The sequence below is a fragment of the Hyla sarda genome, chromosome 5, assembly GCF_029499605.1.
Source record: "Hyla sarda isolate aHylSar1 chromosome 5, aHylSar1.hap1, whole genome shotgun sequence".
NCBI classification, from domain to species: Eukaryota; Metazoa; Chordata; class Amphibia; order Anura; family Hylidae; genus Hyla; species Hyla sarda.
This window is the reverse complement of record NC_079193.1, coordinates 302519010-302539828: the sequence shown is the minus strand read 5'-3', so window position 1 is coordinate 302539828 and position 20819 is coordinate 302519010. Positions and strand designations below refer to the sequence as shown.

Below are 20819 nucleotides of genomic sequence, written 5' to 3'. Positions count from 1 at the left end.
GGCTGTGAACAAAGCAGGCTGGCAGCTCTGAGTGTTCTCCTTTGTGAACAAAGCAGACTGGCAGCTCGTAGTGTTTAGGACTCCAGCATGAGTCTGAAATGCTTGCTGCCAGGACTGGTAGGGAGACCCCTAGTGGTCATTTCTTCAAAGTGGAAAATTAAATAGAAAGAAGCATATTTTTTAATAACATGCAATTGTAAAGTTATTCTGCATACATTAATCTATAATATATCAAAAGTTTTTTTGATGAGAGGTACCCTTTAATGTTGCGCACTGTGGACAAAGGCAAATCTAGATCTCTGGAGATATTTTTCTACAATTTTGGTTCTTAAGTCCTCAGACAGTTCTCTTCTCTTTCTGTTGTCCATGCTTAGTGTGGCGCACACACAGATGCACAATGCAAAGACTAAGTGAACTTCTCTCCTTTTTATCTGCTTTGTGTTTATGTCCAATTTTCTTTTTTACCTCCCTTTTTTGGTCAGTTCCAATAGACACAAAGGGAATAAACATGTGTATAGAAAAACGTGTTACTGCAATCCTTTTCTGTGAGAAATACTTCATTTTCTTGAAAAATTTCAGGGGTGCCAACATTTACGGCCATGACTGTATGCACTGGAGGTTCTGTTATGCCTCTTCATCCCATATTCCATAAAAATGTATTTTTGGTAAAAATCACATCTTGGCTGGAAGTTAATACAGTAATATAAATATACACTTCCTACAATGCTTTATTTTCCATTTTTTGTTTCAGTGCTGTGGTATTTTTGCTGTGGTTTAAATGTTGAGTATGGAGTAAATGTGCATTGTGTTTTTTGGGGCACCCTCTTACACACTTTCAAAGAAATCCTTGAATCACAAGATTAAAGATCCACATGTAATTGGAAAAACGCCAAAAAAATTATTATTATTATTTTTTTTTTTTTTAAAGACCTGCACCCACAAGTACATAGCAAATATTATCTCTGATCCCAGCCACTGCACAGAGGTGTTATCAGTATAACACAGCCAGCACATGCCATGTATAGAGTGCACTCAACTCTTGTAGCATGGAAATGTAACAACATAAAAGAACCATTATTCCTCTGATGAATCCCCTGCCACTCTGGTGATTCCCACTGTTCTTTGCTTTTTTGGTATCAATGCTTCTTTTGTTACTTTCTTCCAAATAAAAATAATAATTGAATAATGCTGCAAATGTACATAGCATTACTTACCTGTCTGCCCCAGTGCTGAAGCCACCAAAAATCCATTTGTTTTGTATCTGTGGGCCTTTTCCTACTTCAGATAATGATTGAGGAACTGCAACATCCCCAAAATGCAATAGTTTCCCTCAGCTCTCAATCACAGCCCTTTCCACCCTGCTCACTACCCTCCGCACAGTACTCCAGTTCCCTGTCTAGACCTGCTACAAAACATTACACCTGCTGTATTCATTTCTTGTCTACTCCTCTGCACAAGGTATTAAAGGTATCAGCACAAGGTATTAAATGCTGTACAGTACGCATACCTCGTTCTCATTTTCCCCATAAAGATATCTCTGTATATGAGAGGCAGATGGTAGCTACTCCTACTGAGAGGGTCATCTTGGGAGAGAGGGAGAAGCTGGAGACAACACCACACTGAAATTGAAACTACACAACTTCCTCTCGTAAAACAAGCAAAAATATTCTGAAGCCAGTACAATTTGTGATAACACTAAGAAAGTTACATGTCTTGGGGTCATTGTTTTTAACTAAAACTATGTTATGATACCAGAATACCCCTGTAATTTCTTAAATGAAAATCATTTCTGTATTTGGTTCCTCTAGGCCCCTTTGTTATATTTTGATAAACGAGGCCTACAAGAAAAGTAAAGTCCTCACTAAGGCTAGGTTCACATCGCGATTTAACCATCCGATTATCTGACCGTAAAATCGGACAAAATCTGATTGCAAAAAATCGTATACAATCGTATGTAAAAAATATATTTGCTATCAGATTTTTAAATCGTATCCAAAAATCGTACAGATGAAAATTCCATCCGATTTTCAATAAAAATCTGATCCTGTTTTTAAAATATGTATGCCAATGGCAAGAAAGTTAAGTGTATGTGTTTTGAAGTCTACTGCGCTTGCGTACTAAAAAGATCATGTGCGATTAATCTAATAGAATCGCACAGTCACACGATTCAATGCGATTTACATAGACATCAATAATAAAAAAATCGGACACGATTTCAATCAGATTTAGAATCTGGACGGAAAATCGTTGTCAACCACGATTTTACCTCTGATCTTAAATCGTGCAAAATCGGATGCGGATCAAAACTGATGCATTTGTTGTCTATCATTAATGAAGGGAAGTCAATGGATGCGACTTGGCGTGCGAATTTGTACGATTTCAAAGTAAAAAATCGTGAGAAGAAGTAGGATGGTAAAATCGTGATGTGAATGCACCCTTACCCTGCACTAGAATGTTAGGAAGATTTCTAAAATACAAAGTAGAAAGCAGCGGATTTCTGCCTTGTGTTTAGTTGACTTCATGATGCACTTTCCAGATACGTTTCCTGCCCTAAGGTTTATGCACAGGTAGGAAGAGGAAAAGTCTCCAAGAGTGCATTCACACACAGGATTCGCTGTGGATTTGAAGTTCTAGAATCCGCAATGGTACATTTTAGGGCAGGGTCACGCAAGGTGCATCCGCAACGTATGTCACGCTGCAGATGCGCCGACAGCAGTCACAGAGGGACTGCAAACTGTGCTCCCAGCTAAGGCCAGGTGGCTCTGTCCGCTCGTAGTGAAATATGCAGAGGATGCGCCTCGTGTCACCCTGCCCTTACAAGGCAATTCTTATTCTATTTTTTTATTTTTTTTACTGCTTTGTAAAATCTGCATTTCCGGATCCGGTGTGTGTATAAATGCTAAGGTGAAGCTTTTTTTGTTCTCACCTGTGGGATCCATTTTCAAGTGAAATACCATCACCACCATGACTCAATCCTACATTAACCTCTCGGGGACGCAGGGCGCATGCATACGCCCTGCATCCCCGATCCTTAAGGACTCAGGGCGTACCTGTACGCCCTGAGCCCGGTGTTTAAAACGGGGTCACGCCGTGACTCCGCATCACACTTGGTCGGTCCTCGGGACCCTGGGCTAACAGCGTGCGGCACCAATCGTTGTGCCGCGCACTATTAACCCTTCAGATACGGCGGTCAAAGTTGACCGCTGCGTCTGAAAGTGAAAGTAAACGCTTCCCGGCAGCTCAGTCGGGCTGATCGGGACATCGCGATAAAATCGCGATGTTCCGATCAGCTGGGACGCAGGCGGAGGTCTCCTTACCTGTCTCTGCGGCTTCCAATCGGGGTTTGATTGCTCCAAGCCTGAGCTACAGGCTTGAGCAATCAAGCCCCTATCTCACTGATCCGTGCAAAGCTATGGCTTTGCAGGGATCAGCATAGGAGATCAGTGTGTGCAGTTTTATAGGTCCCTATGGGAGCTATAACACTGCAAAAAAAAAAGTGAAAAAAAAAAATAAGTTAACAAAGGCCATTTAACCCCTTCCCTAATAAATGTTTGAATCACCCCCCTTTTCCCATAAAATAAAAATAAACATATGTGGTATCACCGCGTGCGAAAATGTCCGAACTATAGAAATATATTCTATAAATTCTATAAATTTCCAAAGTCCAAAATAGCGTATTTTTTGGTCACTTTTTAGATCATGAAAAAAATGAATAAAAAGTGATCAAAAAGTCCGATCAATACAAAAATGGTACAGGTAAAAAAACTTCAGAATACGGCGCAAAAAATGAGCCCTCATACCGGCCCGTATGCTGAAAAATAAAAAAGTGATAGGGGTTAGAAGATTAGAATTTTAACATAGAAATTTTCCTGCAAGTAGTTATGATTTTTTTCCGAAGTACGACAATATCCAACCTATATAAGTAGGGTATCATTTTAACCGTATGGACCTACAGAATAAAGATAAGGTGTTATTTTTACCGAAAAATGCACTGCGTAGAAACGGAAGCCCCCAAAATTTACAAAATGACATTTTTTTTTCAATTTTGTCGCACAATTTTTTTTCCGTATCGCCGTGGATTTCTGGGTAAAATGACTAATGTCACTACAAAGTAGAATTGGTGGCGCAAAAAATAAGCCATCATATGGAATTTTATGTGCAAAATTGAAAGAGTTATGAATTTTAGAAGGTGATGAGGAAAAAATGAAACTGCAAAAACTGAAAAACGCTGAGTCCTTAAGAGTCCCTAAGCAGTTAAAGGGGTTGTCTAGTATTAGAAAAACACTGCTTTTATTTTTTTTTGCATAAACAGCACTACTCCTGTAGGGTAGTACTGCAGCTCTGTACCAGAAATACCCTGTGGACAGACTTGGTGCTATATTTTTTTTTTTGTTGCTGTTGTTGGAAAAAGTGTTTAACTACCAGACAACCCCTTCCCTCTTTGGCGATTTTTCATTTTTGCACTTAAGTTTTTTTTCCTCCTTACCTTTAAAAAAATCATAACCCTTTAAATTTTGCACCTAAAAATCCATATGAGGGCTTATTTTTTGCGCCACCAATTCTACTTTGTATTGGCATCAGTCATTTTACCCAAAAATTTATGGCAAAACTGAAAAAATTGCGGAAAAAATTGAAGAAAAAATGCCATTTTGTAAATTTTGGGAGCTTCCGTTTCTACGTAGTACATTTTCGGTAAAAATGACACCTTATCTTTATTCTGTAGGTCCATACGATTAAAATGATACTGTACTTATATAGGTTTGATTTTGTCGTACTTGTGAAAAAAATCATAACTACATGCAGGAAAATGTATACGTTTAAAATTGTCATCTTCTGACCCCTATAACTTTTTTATTTTTTACACACGAGGCGATACCACATGTTTATTTTTATTTACACTTTTTTTTTTATGGGAAAAGGGGGGGTAATTCAAACATATTAGGGAATTATCAAAAATTATCTTTATTAATTATTTTTTGTAACTTTTTTATTTTTGAAATATAATAGCCCCCATATGGGACTATAACCTGCAGTACATTGATTCAATACACTGATCACAGCCATTGCATTGCAATGCATTGATCAGTGTTATCGGTGGTTGATTGTTCACGCCTGGATTTAAGGCTTGGAGCAATCAATTGCCGATGGGACGAGCAGGAGACAAGTAAGGCACCCTCCTGTTGGGTTCTAGCTGATCGGAACATCGCGATTTTACCGAGATGGTCCCGATCAGCCCGACTGAGCTGCCGGGAATCTTTTACTTTCACTTTAGACGCGGCCAATAACTTTGATCGCCGCGTCTTAAGAGTTAAAGCCGGACATCAGCCCAATCGGCGATGCCCGGCATTAGCCGTGGGTACTGGTTGCTGATAGCAACTGGGACCCACCGGGTATGATGCGCGCTCACCTGCTGAGTGTGCATCATAATCAGGAGCAGCTTATGGATGTTTATTAACTTATGTGGTTTTATTTTTTTAACACAACTGGTGCCAGAAATGTAAACAGATTTGTTTATTACTTCTATTTAAAAATCTTAATTTTTCTAATACGCATCAGCTGCTGTATGCTACAGAGGAAATTGTAAAGTGTTTTTCTGTCTGACCACAGTGCTCTTTGCTGACACCTCTGTCCATGTCTGGAACTGTCCAGAGTAGGAGCAAATCCCCATAGCAAACCTCTCCTGCTCTGGACAGTTCCTGACATGGACAGAGGTGTCAGTAGAGAGCACTGTGGTCAGACTGAAAACACCTGCACAACTTCCTCTGGATCATACAGTAGCTGATAAGTACTGGAAGGATTAAGATTTTTTAATAGAAGTAATTTACAAATCTGTTTAGCTTTCTGGCAGGAGTTGATTTAAAATAAAACATTTCCACCTGAGTACCCCTTTAGGGTACATTCACACATATGCAGATTTGATGCGCAGGATTTTCTGCTACAGATTTCACTGTAAACTAAATGAATGAGCACAGCTTCTAATCTGCAGTTACAAATCCTGCGCATCAAATCTGCGCAGGATCCTGTACGTGTGAACGTACCCTTCAAGAATTTAGTCACCTATGATACCGGCGGTGCAGAGGTGATTCCTAAACATAAGAGTATATTTACACCTGTCTGTCTTCTGTGTTCAGATATGTAGCTGACCTTTCTAAATCAGTGGTTTCCAAACTGTGGCCCTCCAGATGTTGCAAAACTACAAGTCCGGGCATGCTGGGAGTTGTAGTTTTGCAACATCTGGAGGGCCACAGTTTGGAGACCACTGGTCTAAATCATCTGAATAAGGCTGGAAGAAATAACCCCATTCACTTGTATCAAATATATTTTTGAGTTGCAGAAATTTTTGCAACAAACTTACCCTTAGGGAAAGATGTATATCCTTTGCAATGACAGCGCACACTATAAACAAACCTGCTATTGGCACACCTACTTCTAGCAGCTGGTAAGTATTATCCTTGGCCACCCTCTGCTGGTCGACAACTTTCATCAATCTATTTTTCTGCAGTGTTAGCAACTTCCTACTATACCACTTAACCATCACTAATATTGGTACATAAATGACAGGGAATATCTTTTGGTCTATAATAGGTTGCAATATGCTAGAAATGGCTATATTTACACTGCTGTCATGGTCAATGCTAAGGAAACCACAACAGCAGTGCCAGACCTGTCAGACAACAGACACCATTGGCGCCCAGCGGACCCCACTGTAGTTTCTCAAAGTCAAGCCTGACAAAACTATTCATGGACAGTAGTGTGAACACATCCTTAGCTAAATAAAATATTAATTTACAAACCAGGAGACATTTTTTATATGTTTTTTCTTCTTTAGGATCTATACTTTGCCTTAGCTCTAGAGATGACCAAAGTTACAGTAATTCAATTCGTCATGGACTTCTCGGCTCGGCAGTTGCTGACTTTATCCTGCATAAATTAGTTCAGCTTTCAGGTGCTCCGGTGGGCTGGAAAAGGTGGATCCAGTCCTAGGAGAGAGTCGGGGCACCTGAAAGCTGAACTCATTTATGCAGGCTAAAGTCAGCAAACGCCGAGCCGAGAAGTTCGTGATGAATCGAATCGCTGTAACTTCGCTCATCTCTACATTAATTGTCTGGAGTAAACGTGACCTTATAGTAACTTATTTAAAAGTTTTCTATCCTTAAAATTTTAAATACAAATAACTGTCAAATATTCCAGAATATTTTATAATCCACCACTTGTCAGGACTGGTTGATGCTGGATTAAAAGAATGTACTGTAATTGTATGTTGTATGAAGTGCTCAGTGATTGACCTTGTCCTGCCAACTATTGCTCTTGGCAATTTCCCCCAATCTAATGGTAAATTTTGTACAGAAATGCAGATTTGTACCTGTAAAATCCACAGTGGAATACAATACAAAGCAGTAGAAATCTGATCTACAGACATGGACAAAAAATTGTAGGTACCCTTCTGTTAAAGACCGAAATATCTTGAAACTGACAGTGATAACGTATTAAAGGAAATCTGTCATCAGTGTCACCTGCATTAATCTGTTGGTACAGACAGGTAGTGCAGACGACACTGATGATAACGATCCTTACCTGGTCCCGTTCCGTGCTGTGGTTCTCCCGTCGTATCTTCTGTTCCGGGGCCGTCTTGGAGCATGAGCGGAGCTTAGTGACGTCACCGCTGCTGTTCTCTGCTGGGTCCCACTGTTAGCAGACAACAGCGGTGATGTCACTAAGCTCCGTCCATGCTCTTAATCGGGCACGGATCAGAAGAGACGGCGGAAGATTGCGAAAGAACCACAGCACGGAAAGGGTTCTTTTATTAGTTGAACTTTTGCGCAATTTAAAAATAGACAACTTTGGCAAAAATGACTGGGAAATGCAGTGCTTCATTCTTGACTAAGCAAAGGCGCAAAAATAATGTGCAAATGTCCAAAAAAACAAAAAAAAAATGCAAATTCATACCACCTCTGCCTTGTCTTAGAAAAAGGACATCCTACAGCAAGTTCTGAGGTGCAAAATCCTACAGCAAATTCATTTGTGCAAAATTTATCAAAGTCTGTGCGCACATAAGCCAAAAATACGGTGCAAAGAAAAAAAGGCTTAAGTGCTTGCGCACTGATACATATTCATAAATCTCCTCCATTGAGTTACAGAATTCGCTGGTTTGCAGTGACTACCTCTCAAAAGGTAGTGCAACAAGATAATAAAGGGATACTCCGCCCCTAAACATTTTATCCCCTATTCAAAGGACCACCCCGTGATCAGACATTTTATCCCCTATCCTTTGGGTAGGGGATAATGTCTCCAGGGGCAGAGTACCCCTTTAAAGGGGTACTCCACTGCTCGGCGTTTGGAACAAACTGTTCAGAACGCTGGAGCGGGGAGCTTGTGATGTCATAGCCCCGCCCCTCATGACATCATGACCTGCCCCCTCAATTCAAGTCTATGGGAGGGGGCATGATGGCTGTCACGCACCCTTCCCATCGACTTGCATTGAGCGGGTGGGGCGTGATGTCATGAGGGGGCGGGGGCTATGATGTCACAAGCTCCCAGCGCCGGCTCCAGCGTTCGAACAGTTTGAGCAAAGATTACACTGATCAATGCTATGCTATGTCATAGCACTGAACAGTGTATGCAATCAGAAGATTGCATGTAATAGTCCCCTATGGGGACTAAAAAACAGTGTATAAAAGTTAATAAATGTGAATTAACCCCCTTTTACCACATTCCATATAAAAAAATATGTAAACATAAAAATAAACATATGTGGGATTGCCGCATGTGTAAGTCGCCGAACTATAAAAATATAACATTAATTAAACCGCACAGTCAATGGTATATATGTAAAAAAAAAAATCTAAAAGTCCAAAATTGAGTAAGTTTGGTCATTTTGTATACCCTAAAAAATTAGCCCTCATATAGCCCCGTATGCAGAAAAATATAAAAGTTATAGGGATCATAATAGGACAATTTAAAACATACACATTTTGGTGCATGTAGTTAATATTTTTAAAGCAGTATAATAAAATAAAACCTACATAAATTGGGTATCCTAACCGTATGGACCTACAGAATAAAGATAAGGTGTCATTTTTACTGAAAAGTGCACTGCGTAGAAACGGAAGCCGAGTCATTTCACCCGAAAAAACTAAAAAACAAAGTAAAATTGGTAGTGCATAAAACAAGCCCTCACATAGGTCTGTAGGTGGAAAACAAAGAGTTATGATTTTTAGCAGGTGAGGAGGAAAAAGTGAAAAACGGAAAAACCCTGAGTCCTTAAAGGGTTAAAATGCAAAACAAAATGAATCTTATGTCATAAAGTGTGCTTCCAATTTTCCATACGGTTACAATTACAGAAGAGTTGTGTAGTTTAGTATTGCAAACAAAAAGAAAACAAGACAAAGTGCCATACCCCATTGCAACCACTTCTCACTGCATAACCTGGGGAAGGAGGGCTTCACAATTCTGCATCGTATACTAGAGAAATGTGCTAGGATACAAGACAAGCTTGTTGTTATCGTAATTTACCTACAAATGTATAAATGGTATCATAACTAAATTAACTTTAAGGCTGTAAAAGTGAACAATTACACTATAAGCAGGGTCTAAAGAATCTGCTAAGTACACAACATACATATTTAACATGAAAATTACAGTCATCAGTGTCAGGAGAATCACGACATTATCATTTACTTCCAGCCTCTTGCTAATATACACCTCGGCAAATGATCACCGTCCTCAAGACTAATCAGCCGCTTTCTTCCTCTTAAGCAAGACGAGCCTCGCTTCTTGGCTGTAAACTGGAGAGCTTCATGCCACACATATAATCATCACAAGTGACACTAATTGCCAATGCAAAGCTAGCACTGCATACCAACGTCCCTAATCCGCTTACCATATTAAGGACGCCAGAAGTATAATAATTATACACAACTCCACAGAACAATTATATACATTTTTTTTTCTGCACATTAAAGGTCTTTATAAAAAAAACAAATCTAGGATATGTCTGGAGTGAGCCAAGATCTATCCAAATTAATGCCGCTAAGCCGCAATTCCAGACACATTTCAGGGACAAATGGGGTGCCGATTCTTGGAGGAGGGGAGAAGAGCATATATGTGTATATGGGAACAGGGAAGAATAACCGTTGGCCAAAGGAGCTTTCATGCTACAGCTATAGAGGGTATAGGGGCACCTTGAGGCAGGCAAAATCCATGCTGCATATACCACCTCAAAATCAGCATAGAATCCGCAAGTGGATTTTGGTGTGAATTTTAGGTTAAGCTTTTCCCCCTGTGGAAGCCCTACAGTGTGGCCCCTATGACACCTACTCCAGGTAAAAAGTTGAAAGGGTTATCCAGGATTAGAAAAACTGGGCTGCATTTATCTGCACAATGAGAGCATTGGCTGTAGGGGTGAGAACTGGTAGACAGGGACGTATATTAGATAAAGAACCATTACAGCCGACAGGAAGTAGCATCAGAAACTGAAACAGAAGTCTGGAGCACAAACAGCTGAACATACAAGAGAAAAGATACTATGTGAGAATTAAAGGGATAGTCCAGGAAACTAAAAATGTATCCACTATTCAAAGGATAGGACATAAGTGTCTGGTCCGACCAATGGGGTCCACCACCATCTCCTGTACAGGACCTCTCCTACCCTCCCCATCCTCTGTGTGCTCTGGTCCCCACTTTCCTAGAAATGGGCAATAGACAACCAGCTCAGCCCATCAATGCAACCGGTGATTGGCAGAGTGGGCCAACACTTGCCAACATCCAGGAAGGTAGGGACCAGAGGGTGCTGAGGACATGTAAGAAGATCGCGGGGGGGCCCTGTGGTTTGACCCCCTAAGATCAGACACTTATCCTGTGAAAAGTTCAGTTCCCTGAAATTTTTTTCATTGTATCCTTCAGGTATGCTTGTGAAGATTGTAACTAAGTATATTAAAGAGTAGCCCAGATGTATCAATCTGTCAGACAAAAATATTCTTTATATCTATATATATTCTTTACTCATATAAGAGCCGGACTTTTTCACCTTACCTTTTTCTGATGAGTCCACCTGGAGACACGGCTTCAGTGTATAGCCCGGAGCTTCCAACCTGATATGTACTGAGAGGAACGATATCTGTCTATGTGGATTTATGGGTGAGCTGATATATCTACTTTCCTTTGAGATTTGTAAATTACTTCTATTAAAAAAATCTTAATCCTTTCAGTACTTATGAGCTTCTGAAGTTAAGGTTGTTCTTTTCTGTCTAAATCCTCTCTGATGACACCTGTCTCGGGAAACGCCTAGTTTAGAGGAGGTTTGCCATGGAGATTTGCTTCTAAACTGGGCGTTTCCCAAGACAGGTGTCATCAGAGAGCATTTAGACAGAAAAGAACAACCTTAACTTCAGAAGCTCATAAGTACTGAAAGGATTAAGATTTTTTAATAGAAGTAATTTACAAATCTGTTTAACTTTCTGGAGCCAGTTGATATATAAAAAAGTTTTTTCCTGGAATACCCCTTTAAGATATGAAAGCTGAGCTGTGATTGGTTGTTACGGGGGAAATTACTCCCATTTTTCCTCAGATTGATACATCTTGGCACCCTGACCATGTGTGCTCTAAGGCTGTGTTCACATGTTCAGGTTTAAAGTGCAATTATTTAAATCAAAGCTAGGAACAGATCACACATGGAGGATAAATGAAAGCCTGAGACTTCTCCTCCTTCGAATCCATTCCTGGCTTTGTACTCAATAATGGTTATTATAAAATCTGAATGTATTAACACATCCTAACTACAGCAAGAAAATATCTCTAGAGAGACCATGGGTTATTTTACACTTATTTTATTAGAAATGTGTAATAGAGGAATGCTTATTAATATTAAGCATAAAAGGAGAAGGTTTTTTTTTTAAATACTGTATCAAATCTTCGGTTTCAGTCAGAACAGACAAAAGCTTTCATAGAAAATCATACAAATATCTGACAATATCAAAATTCACTGTCCTGTGAAAGAGAAGAAAAAAAGTTAACTTTGAATGAATAGATTAACAGTCATTATACAGGCATTTAAATCAGATGTAAGAACAAAAACCAACAAAGAAGGGAGATTTAAGAACAGTTTCTCATCTTGCAAGTTTGCACTATTTACATTTCCAAGCAGAATCTGCAGAAATACTAGACATGTATACTCCTCTTTCTGCAGATGCTGGAATCTGGATTTCTGGGGCAGGAACTACTGTGAAAATTCCGCTGTGTGCACAGTGCAGCAGAATCCCATTGAAATTAATGGGACTCTGCTGCAGCGGAATTTCCACGCTGAATATTCCCACAGAATTTCACTTTGAAATTCCGCCATGTGAACAAAGCCTCAGAGATAGCAGAATAGGGGGGTGGGGGTTACACACCAGTTTAAAGAGTGAATAGAAGAGAGAAAAATGTTTGAGGGCAGTTCAGAAAGGTTGGAGATATATAGAAGAAAGGAGATACAAGGCAGTTTGCCAACACACATGGTCAGTATTTTTTCCAATACCAAGAGTGGTATCCACAAACCAATGGGCAATACCTATAATAAATCACACTAATGTATATATTGAGTGCAAGCCTACATAAAAAAAGACTATTTGCAGGAAACAAGAAAAGTGATCATGCATAAACAAATGGCTGCACAACCGAAAAAAAAAAAGGTCACAACTTTATTAGATTCTAAAAAATTTTTTAAAATAAAAACAAAAAATATATAGACATGCTGCTTTAATAAAAGCTGCATAGTCAGACAGGGAATCACAAATAAAAAAACAAAACATCTGCAATATATTTAAAAACATACCAAAAAAAAGGGAATAGCACTACCTGGTCAGGCCCATGTTCAGGTCAGACACACTGAGGGAGATTTATCAAAACCTGTGCAGAGGAAAAACTGCCCAGTTGCCTATAGCAACCAATCAGATCGCTTCTTTCATTTTTAACAAGGCCTCTGCAAAATAAAAGAAGCGATCTGATTGGTTACTATGGGCAACTGGGCAACTTTTCCTCTGCACAGGTTTTGATAAATCTCCCCCACTGGGTACACCCCATACACCGAGTAACACTTCCCTTTGTAATATCAAACAATGATAACCTGTAATGTGTTTAAAAGGGTACTCCGCTGCTCAGCGTTTGGAACAAACTGTTCCGAACGCTGGAGGCAGGAGCTTGTGATGTCGTAGCCCCGCCCCCTCATGATATCACGCCGTGCCCCCTCAATGAAAGTCTATGGGAGGGGTTACATAGTTACATAGTTAGTATGGTTGAAAAAAGACATACGTCCATCAAGTCCAACCAGGGAATTGAAGGGAAGGGTGTAAGGGGATAAGGGAAAGGGATGTAGTTTTATAATTCTGCATAAGCATTAATGTTATTTTGTTCCATGAATGTATCTAATCCTGTTTTAAAGCTATTAATTGTTCCTGCTGTGACCAGTTCCTGAGGTAGACCGTTCCATAAATTCACAGTCCTCACGGTAAAGAAGGCGTGTCGCCCCTTTAGACTAAACCTTTTCTTCTCCAGACGGAGGGAGTGCCCCCTCGTCCTTTGGGGGGGGGTTTAACCTGGAACAGTTTTTCTCCATATTTTTTGTATGGGCCATTTATATACTTATATACGTTTATCATATCCCCCCTTAAACGTTAGACAGCCGTCACGCCCCCTCCCATAGAGTTGCATTGAGGGGGCGGTGCGTAATGTCATTGGGGGGGGGCTATGATGTCAAGAGCTCCTGGCGCCGGCTCCAGCATTCAGAACAGTTTGTTCCAAACGCTGAGTAGCGGAGTACCCTTAAAGGGGTACTCCGGCGCTAAGACATCTTATCCCCTATCCAAAGGATAGCGGATAAGATGCCTGATCGCGGGGGTCCCATGATCTTCCACGCCGCACCCAGTTAGAATCAGCCCCCGGAGCGTTCTCGCTCCGGGTCTGATCACTAGCTGCCACGCCCCCTCCATAGGCTTGCATTGAGGGGGCGGAGCGTGATGTCACACGGGGGCAAGGCCATGACGTCACTATGCTCCGTCCCCATGATCGCTAGTAATCAGACCCGGAGCGAACACGCTACGGGGGCTGATTCTAATGGGGTGCGGCGTGGAAGATCACAGGGGGTCCCCAGCGGGGGGACCCCCGCGATCAGGCATCTTATCCCCTATCCTTTGGATAGGGGATAAGATGTCTTAGTGCCAGAGTACCCCTTTAAGGGTACTCCGCTACTCAGCGTTTGGAACAAACTGTTCTGAGTATATGTTCAAATCACCCCTTTTCTAAACAGAAATAAACAATATAATATATTTGGTATTGCCACATAGGGAATTGTCTGAACTAATAAAATGTAACATTACTGATCTTGTATGGTGAACCGTATGCTGATTTTTTGTCACATCATATATATTAGAAAAAAAATTATAAAAGAAATAATAAAAAATCCTGAAACTGCACCAAAGACATAAAAAAAAAAAAAAGCTGGACTTTTTTTTGCTGAAACAAGCCCTCAGATGGCTCTGTAGATGGAAAAAAAAGTGTTAAAAGGGGTTAAAAGGTGCTCACAGCCTTTGAACCCAGTCCTGGAGCTGTCTTCAGAAACTGCATTAAAAAAAACTAAAATATGAAGCATATCTCTGCAGGTTTATCATATGTTGATGTAGTCATGACTCCCCCCTCCTCCCCCAGACAAAAAGTAACAATAGATGGGGTCAGAAGCAATTCACAAATGTGTTGTGCATGAAACGACTCTGAAGGCTGTATACCTGTGGTCTCAAACTGGCAGCCCTCCAGATGTTGCAAAACAATCTCCCAGCATGCCCGGAGCATTCCCATTTGTTGCAGCTAATGGCTGTCGGGAATGCTGGGAGTTGAAGTTTTGCAACATCTGGAGGGCCACCAGTTTGAGACCCCTGCTGTATACCTTTCCCAACACATTTGTAAGTCTTGTATGCAATATTTTTCGTAAAGTTACCTTGCTACAGCTCGGATGAAATCCAGTGATACAGTGCACTTGTACTTGGGGGCATCAAGCTGATCATCATGGCCCACCAGGGTTAACAGCTGAAGAGTCACAAGAGAGGAGATCTGAGAAAGAAAATGGTTTCTTTAGGTCAAAATTATAATATTCTGCAGAAAGTGGTGTATAGGAAGCAACAACCCTATTCACATCTCATATAGAGTGTTCTTTAACCCCTTCCCTCTTTGGCGATTTTTCATTTTTGCACTTTTGTTTTTTCCTCCTCACCTTCTAAAAATAGAAATGTGGTAGCCACCGGTGTATATGACGGGACCACGGGTGTTGCAGTGAGTGGTGGGATCTGATTTTATTAACCCCGGGGGTCAGATTGTATTAACCCCTTGTGTTAGTGACGCCAGTGTGGTTTTCGGGTTCCGGAACACACACCCGGATTCTTCGCTATCCCACAGGCTAGTAGTGAATTAAGAGTCCACAACCAGTTATGGTTAAACGTAGGCTTTACTGGGTAGAAGACAGGTGTAATTATCTTCACAGCTAAGGACAGATTGTCCCAGAGAGGTGACCAGGACCCAGAGGACCTCGCAGCTTGCTGGACCAATACTTGTAATTAACTTGAATTTGACTTGACTATGTGCAGGACTTGACTAGATGTAGTGACAGCAGACATAGACTTGTAGACTTACTGGAGAGACTTGTAGCTTTTGGGGTACTCCAGATGCTGATCACTTGACTATGGCCTCTGGTGCTTGCTGCTTCAGCAAAGACTTTGATGTTACAGCTAAGCACTTAGCTCCAAGAGGATGAATTGCAAATGGCCTTTATATAGTGGGGGGGCTGGACTAAAGCCCATTGGTCAAGCTGTGGGTCATAGGTTAAGCTGGTGCTCTCTGGGAGTACATGTGACAACAAATCATGTAACTGCATAACATAACGTGACAGACTTACTCACAGGTCCTTGAGACTATCTAGACATATGGATCCTGTATATGCATTAAAGGAGCATACACACTTAATAAACCAACAGGGAGACAACAGGGGAACCCCCAGGTCACTGAGGGACTCAACCTGACAGGGCCTACAGGTAGTATAGGACATGTACCTGTACTGGTACATTACAAGAACACTTTTAATTTTCCACCTAAAAATCCATATGAGGGCTTGTTCTTTGCTCCAAAATATGACTTTGTAATGCCATTAATAATTTCACCACAAAATCTACAGCGAAACCATTATTTGTGGAGCAAATTTAAATAAAAAAAACAAAAAAAAAAACATTTTGTAATTTTTAGCGGCTTCCGTTTCTACGAAGTGTTTTCGGTAAAAATTGCACCTTATATTTATTCTGTAGGTCCGTACGGTGGCAAGGATACCCAATTTATATAGGTTTAATTCTATTTTACTACTAAATAAAAATTATAACTACATGCGCCAAACTTAATATGTTGAAAAGTGTCCTCTTCTGACCCCTATAACTTTTTTATTTTTCCGCATATGGGGATGTATGAGGGCTCATTTTTTGCGCTGTCATCTGATGTTTTTATCGGTACCATTTTGTTTTGTTCAAACTTTTTGATCACATTTTATTAATTAGTATTTTATTTTTTTTTTAAGTGACCAAAAATACGCTATTTTGGACTTTGGAATTTTTTTATGTTTAAGTCATTGACCGTGCGGTTTGATTAAAGATATATTTCTATAGTTCGGACATTTACGCACATGGTGATACCACATGTCTATTTTTGTTTTAAAAAAAAATCAGTTTTTTTTGTTTTTGTTTTTTACATGGGAAAAGGGGGGTGATTCAAACTTATTAGGGAAGAGGTTAAATCACATTTATTAACACTTTATTGCATTTTTTGCAATGTTATAGCCCGCATAGGGGACTATAACATTGCACACGCTGATTTCCTACACTGATCACTGCCATGCAGTAGCATGGCATTGATCAGTGTTATCGCCACTCGACTGCTCCTGCCTGGATCTCAGGCACGATCGGACAGTGAGGAAGCAGGTAGGGATCCTCCTCGCGTCCTTCAAGTTGTTTCGGATGCCGCGATTTCACCGCACTGGGGACTGAAACCCCAACAGATAAAAACTTTGACATGTCATTGTGGCAAGTTTTTTGTTTTTTTAAACAAAAACTTTTATATAAAGAATACAATTATATGAATATTTCTAACATACATTGGTTAAAAAATTTATCTATTTTGGGGGGAAAAAGGCTGTCTCTGCAGCTAAGGCCTGTGTGTCTCTATGAGGAGACCAAATACAGGAAGTGAGGGCAGGACAAGTAGGGCTCTGTGCAGGCTCCTGGCTTGGATACCTGCTTGTCCACCCTAGCTGTAGGGACAAAAATATACACATTTTTTTTGCGACCAATGTATATTACAAATATACATATAATAATCAGAGCTGGTATTTTCAGGATAAAAAGCTATATTTACCTGAGAAAAAATATTTGCTGTGGGTGCCACTCTGCTGTCTACAATACTGTACAGTATAGCCAACAGTCTGTCCAAAGGGAAAGGCTTGGGACCCAGAAGATGGTTACTGGTCTGCAAATAAAGCAAATGAGAAAGCTGAAGTTAGACCAATGTGTGTTTCGCTATTGCTTCATCTAAGTGTCTCACAGGTAACCTGTCAGTGCTGAAATGACAGGGTATAGTACATAGCACAGATGTACTGCTGTGTACTATACTGGTACACGTACACACAATTGTATCTTCAAGTCCCCTAAGGGGACGAAAGAAAGAAAAAAATAAAATAAATAAAAACACGATATAAATTGGGTATTGCTGTAACTGCACCAACCTGCATAAGACAACATTTTATTTATACTGCACAGTGAACACCATAAAAAAAAAAGAAAATCAATGAAAAAAAATAATTACTGCAATAGCCAAAACCTCACACAATTCTCCAAGCTGAAAAATAAAAAAGCAGACAGATTCCAATCCATCCAAACTCTTCAGTAACTTATCTTCATTATACACTCACTGGCCACTTTATTAGGTACACCTGTTTAAATGCTTGGTAACACATGGCCAATCACATGGCAGCAATTTAATGGCAACAATTTAATGAATTGAGGTGGTCAAGACAACTTTCTGATTCTCAGGCTGGACATGGCATGTTTGCTGGTGCAAGACAGGCTGGTTAGAATATTTTAGAAACTGCTGATCTATTGGGATTTTTACAAACAAATATTTGTAGGGTTTACAGAGAATGGCAAAAAAAAAAAAAAAAAGAGAAAATATCCAGTGAGTGGTAGTTGTGTGGATTAAAATGCCTTGTGATGTCAGAGAAGAATGGGCAGACTGGTTCAAGATGACAGAAAGGCACCAGTATCTCAAAAAACAACTTGTTACAACCAAAGTATGCAGAATACTCTCTCTGACCGTACAACAATGTCGAACCTTGAAGAATATTGACTACAGCAGCAGAAGTTTACACCTGTCCGCTAAGAACAGGAAACCGAGGCTACAATTTGTACAGTCCAAAACTGGACAATGGACGTCTGGAAGAACATTGCCTGGTCTAATGAGTCTCAAATCCAGCTGCAACATTCGGATGGCAGGGTCTGAATTTGGCTTAAACAACATGAAAGCATGGATCCATCCTGTCTTGTATCTATGGTTCAGGCTGTTGCTGGTGGTGTAAAGGTGTAAGGGAAATTTTCTTGGCACACTTTGGACCCCTTAGTACCAATTGGCCATTGTTTAAGACAGGACACCCATCAGAGTATTGTTCCTTACCATGTCCATCCCTTTATGACCACAGTGGTCACATCCCCTGATGGCTCCTTCTAGCAGGATAATGCACCATGTCACAAAGCTTACAAGATCTCAGACCGCTTTCTTGAACGTGACAATGAGCTCACTGTACTCCAATGGCCTCCAGTCACCAATCCAAAAGAGCACCTTAAGGATGTGGTGGAACAGGAGATTTGTATCACGGATGTGCATCTAAAAAATGAAGCAACTCATTGATGCCATCATTAGAGATGAGCGAACTTACAGTAAATTCGATTCGTCACAAACTTCTCGGCTCGGCAGTTGATAACTTATCCTGCATAAATTAGTTCAGCTTTCAGGTGCTCCCGTGGGCTGGAAAAGGTGGATACAGTCCTAGGAAAGAGTCTCCTAGGACTGTATCCACCTTTTCCATCCCACGGGAGCACCTGAAAGCTGAACTAATTTATGCAGGATAAGTCATCAACTGCCAAGACGAGAAGTTCGTGACGAATTGAATTTACTGTAAGTTTGCTCATCTCTAGCCATCATGTCCATACGGACCAAAATCTTTGAGGAATGTTTCCAGCACCTTGTAGAGTGTATGCCACCAATGAAGGCAGTTCTGAAGGCAAAAGCGGGTCCAGCCTGGCACTAGCAAGATGTACCTAATAAAGTAGACAGTGAGTAGGATTACTTTACCTCACATCATGGTTTACATTCATAAAAATTTGGTGTTTCGTACAGATTTGTATTATATTGTATTGTATTGTATTGTATTGTATAATATCCTTTTTACCTTTTCATGCTTCTTCAGGAAATCAGTTTTTTTAATTTTTCCGTGATGCTAAAACATAATAAAAGACATTTTAATGATTTTCTACCAAAAAAAAAAAAAGCATAATAAACAAATACTGTGTATATAAGTAAATCAAAAGTTACTTCTGTAGCCAAAGTACCGTATGAGTTTTTTGTTTTGTTTACTTCACAGTTATTATTCAATTTTGGCAGCCATTTTGTTAAGTGATTTAGAATATACTACTATATTAGTTGTCGCTTTTGCATTAGCATCTCGACAATCGTTCCCAGAATGCACTATATAAGTTACTCCCCTTTAATTTACATATAGTAAGGTGGGTAGGCATTTTAACTGTTGTCTATGTATGCACACCTATGGTATATGCTTGAGATGTCATCAATTTGTCAACTTCACCCTGTGTGAGTGCTATGGCACTTACGTTCTCTATGCTTCTATTATTTTGAAAGCCACATGGTTGGGCGTTGAGCAAGCAGGAGACAAAGTGACACATAGCTTTCTCAATGTGGACACCAAACAGACATATCATAATCCATCAACTTCTTTACAAGACACCAGACTTTAAAGGGGTACTTCGCCCCTAGACATCTTATCCCCTATCGAAAGGAAAAGGGGTAAGATGCCTGATCGCGGGGGTCCCGCCGCTGGGAACCCCCGTGATCTCTCCAGCAGCAGCCCTGTCATCTGGTGCACGGAGCGAGCTTTGCTCCGTGCCTGATGACTGGCGATGCAGTCTATGGAAGGGGGTGTCACGGCTGCCACGCCCCCTCCCATAGACTTTGATTAAGGGGGCAGGGCGTGATGTCACGGTCCTCCGGCCCCCTGCATCACCAGTCATCAGGCATGGAGCGAAGCTCGCTCGGTGCATCAGATGATAGGGGTACTTCAGAAACGACTACAGGGGTTCGCGGTGGTTCCCTGCGGCGGGACTCCCGCTATCAGACATCTTATCCCCCATCCTTAGGGGATAAGATGTCTAGGCGCGGTGTACCCCTTTAATATTGTAAGGATACTCCCTATTAGTTTACAAAGAACATATTAGCACTTGCTACAATGGTGTTACTGGTTGATTATATATTTTATGCTGAGGGTGGTTTGCCTTGTAACACAACTAGTATAGTACCAAACATTATCATTCACTGAAGGACATTATAGTGTTAATGTGGCGTGTTATCTATATATAACAAGTTTAAAATAGTATTCTGCCCTCAGACATCTTATCCCCAATCCAAAGGATAGGGGACAAGATATCTGATCACGGGGTCTCGGCGCTAGGACCCCCTTGATCTGCGTGCAGCACCCA

The 20819-nt window shown here is 40.5% G+C and overlaps 1 protein-coding gene across 4 annotated transcripts in view; it reads right to left on the bottom strand.

Annotated features, from left to right (window-relative positions):
- Positions 1–11815: 11815 nt before the first annotated feature.
- ORC5 (origin recognition complex subunit 5) overlaps positions 11816–20819 on the bottom strand; it is a 31853-nt gene continuing 22849 nt past the window's right edge. For all 4 annotated transcript variants that reach the window (XM_056522098.1, XM_056522097.1, XM_056522096.1 and 1 more), the window contains exons 12-15: positions 19499–19546; positions 17413–17523; positions 14963–15075; positions 11816–11985 (exon numbers count right to left, since the gene is read on the bottom strand). In XM_056522098.1, coding sequence (XP_056378073.1) covers positions 11940–11985; positions 14963–15075; positions 17413–17523; positions 19499–19546 — 318 coding nt within the window. In that variant the 3' untranslated portion in view covers positions 11816–11939. The remainder of the gene's footprint in view (positions 11986–14962; positions 15076–17412; positions 17524–19498; positions 19547–20819) is intronic.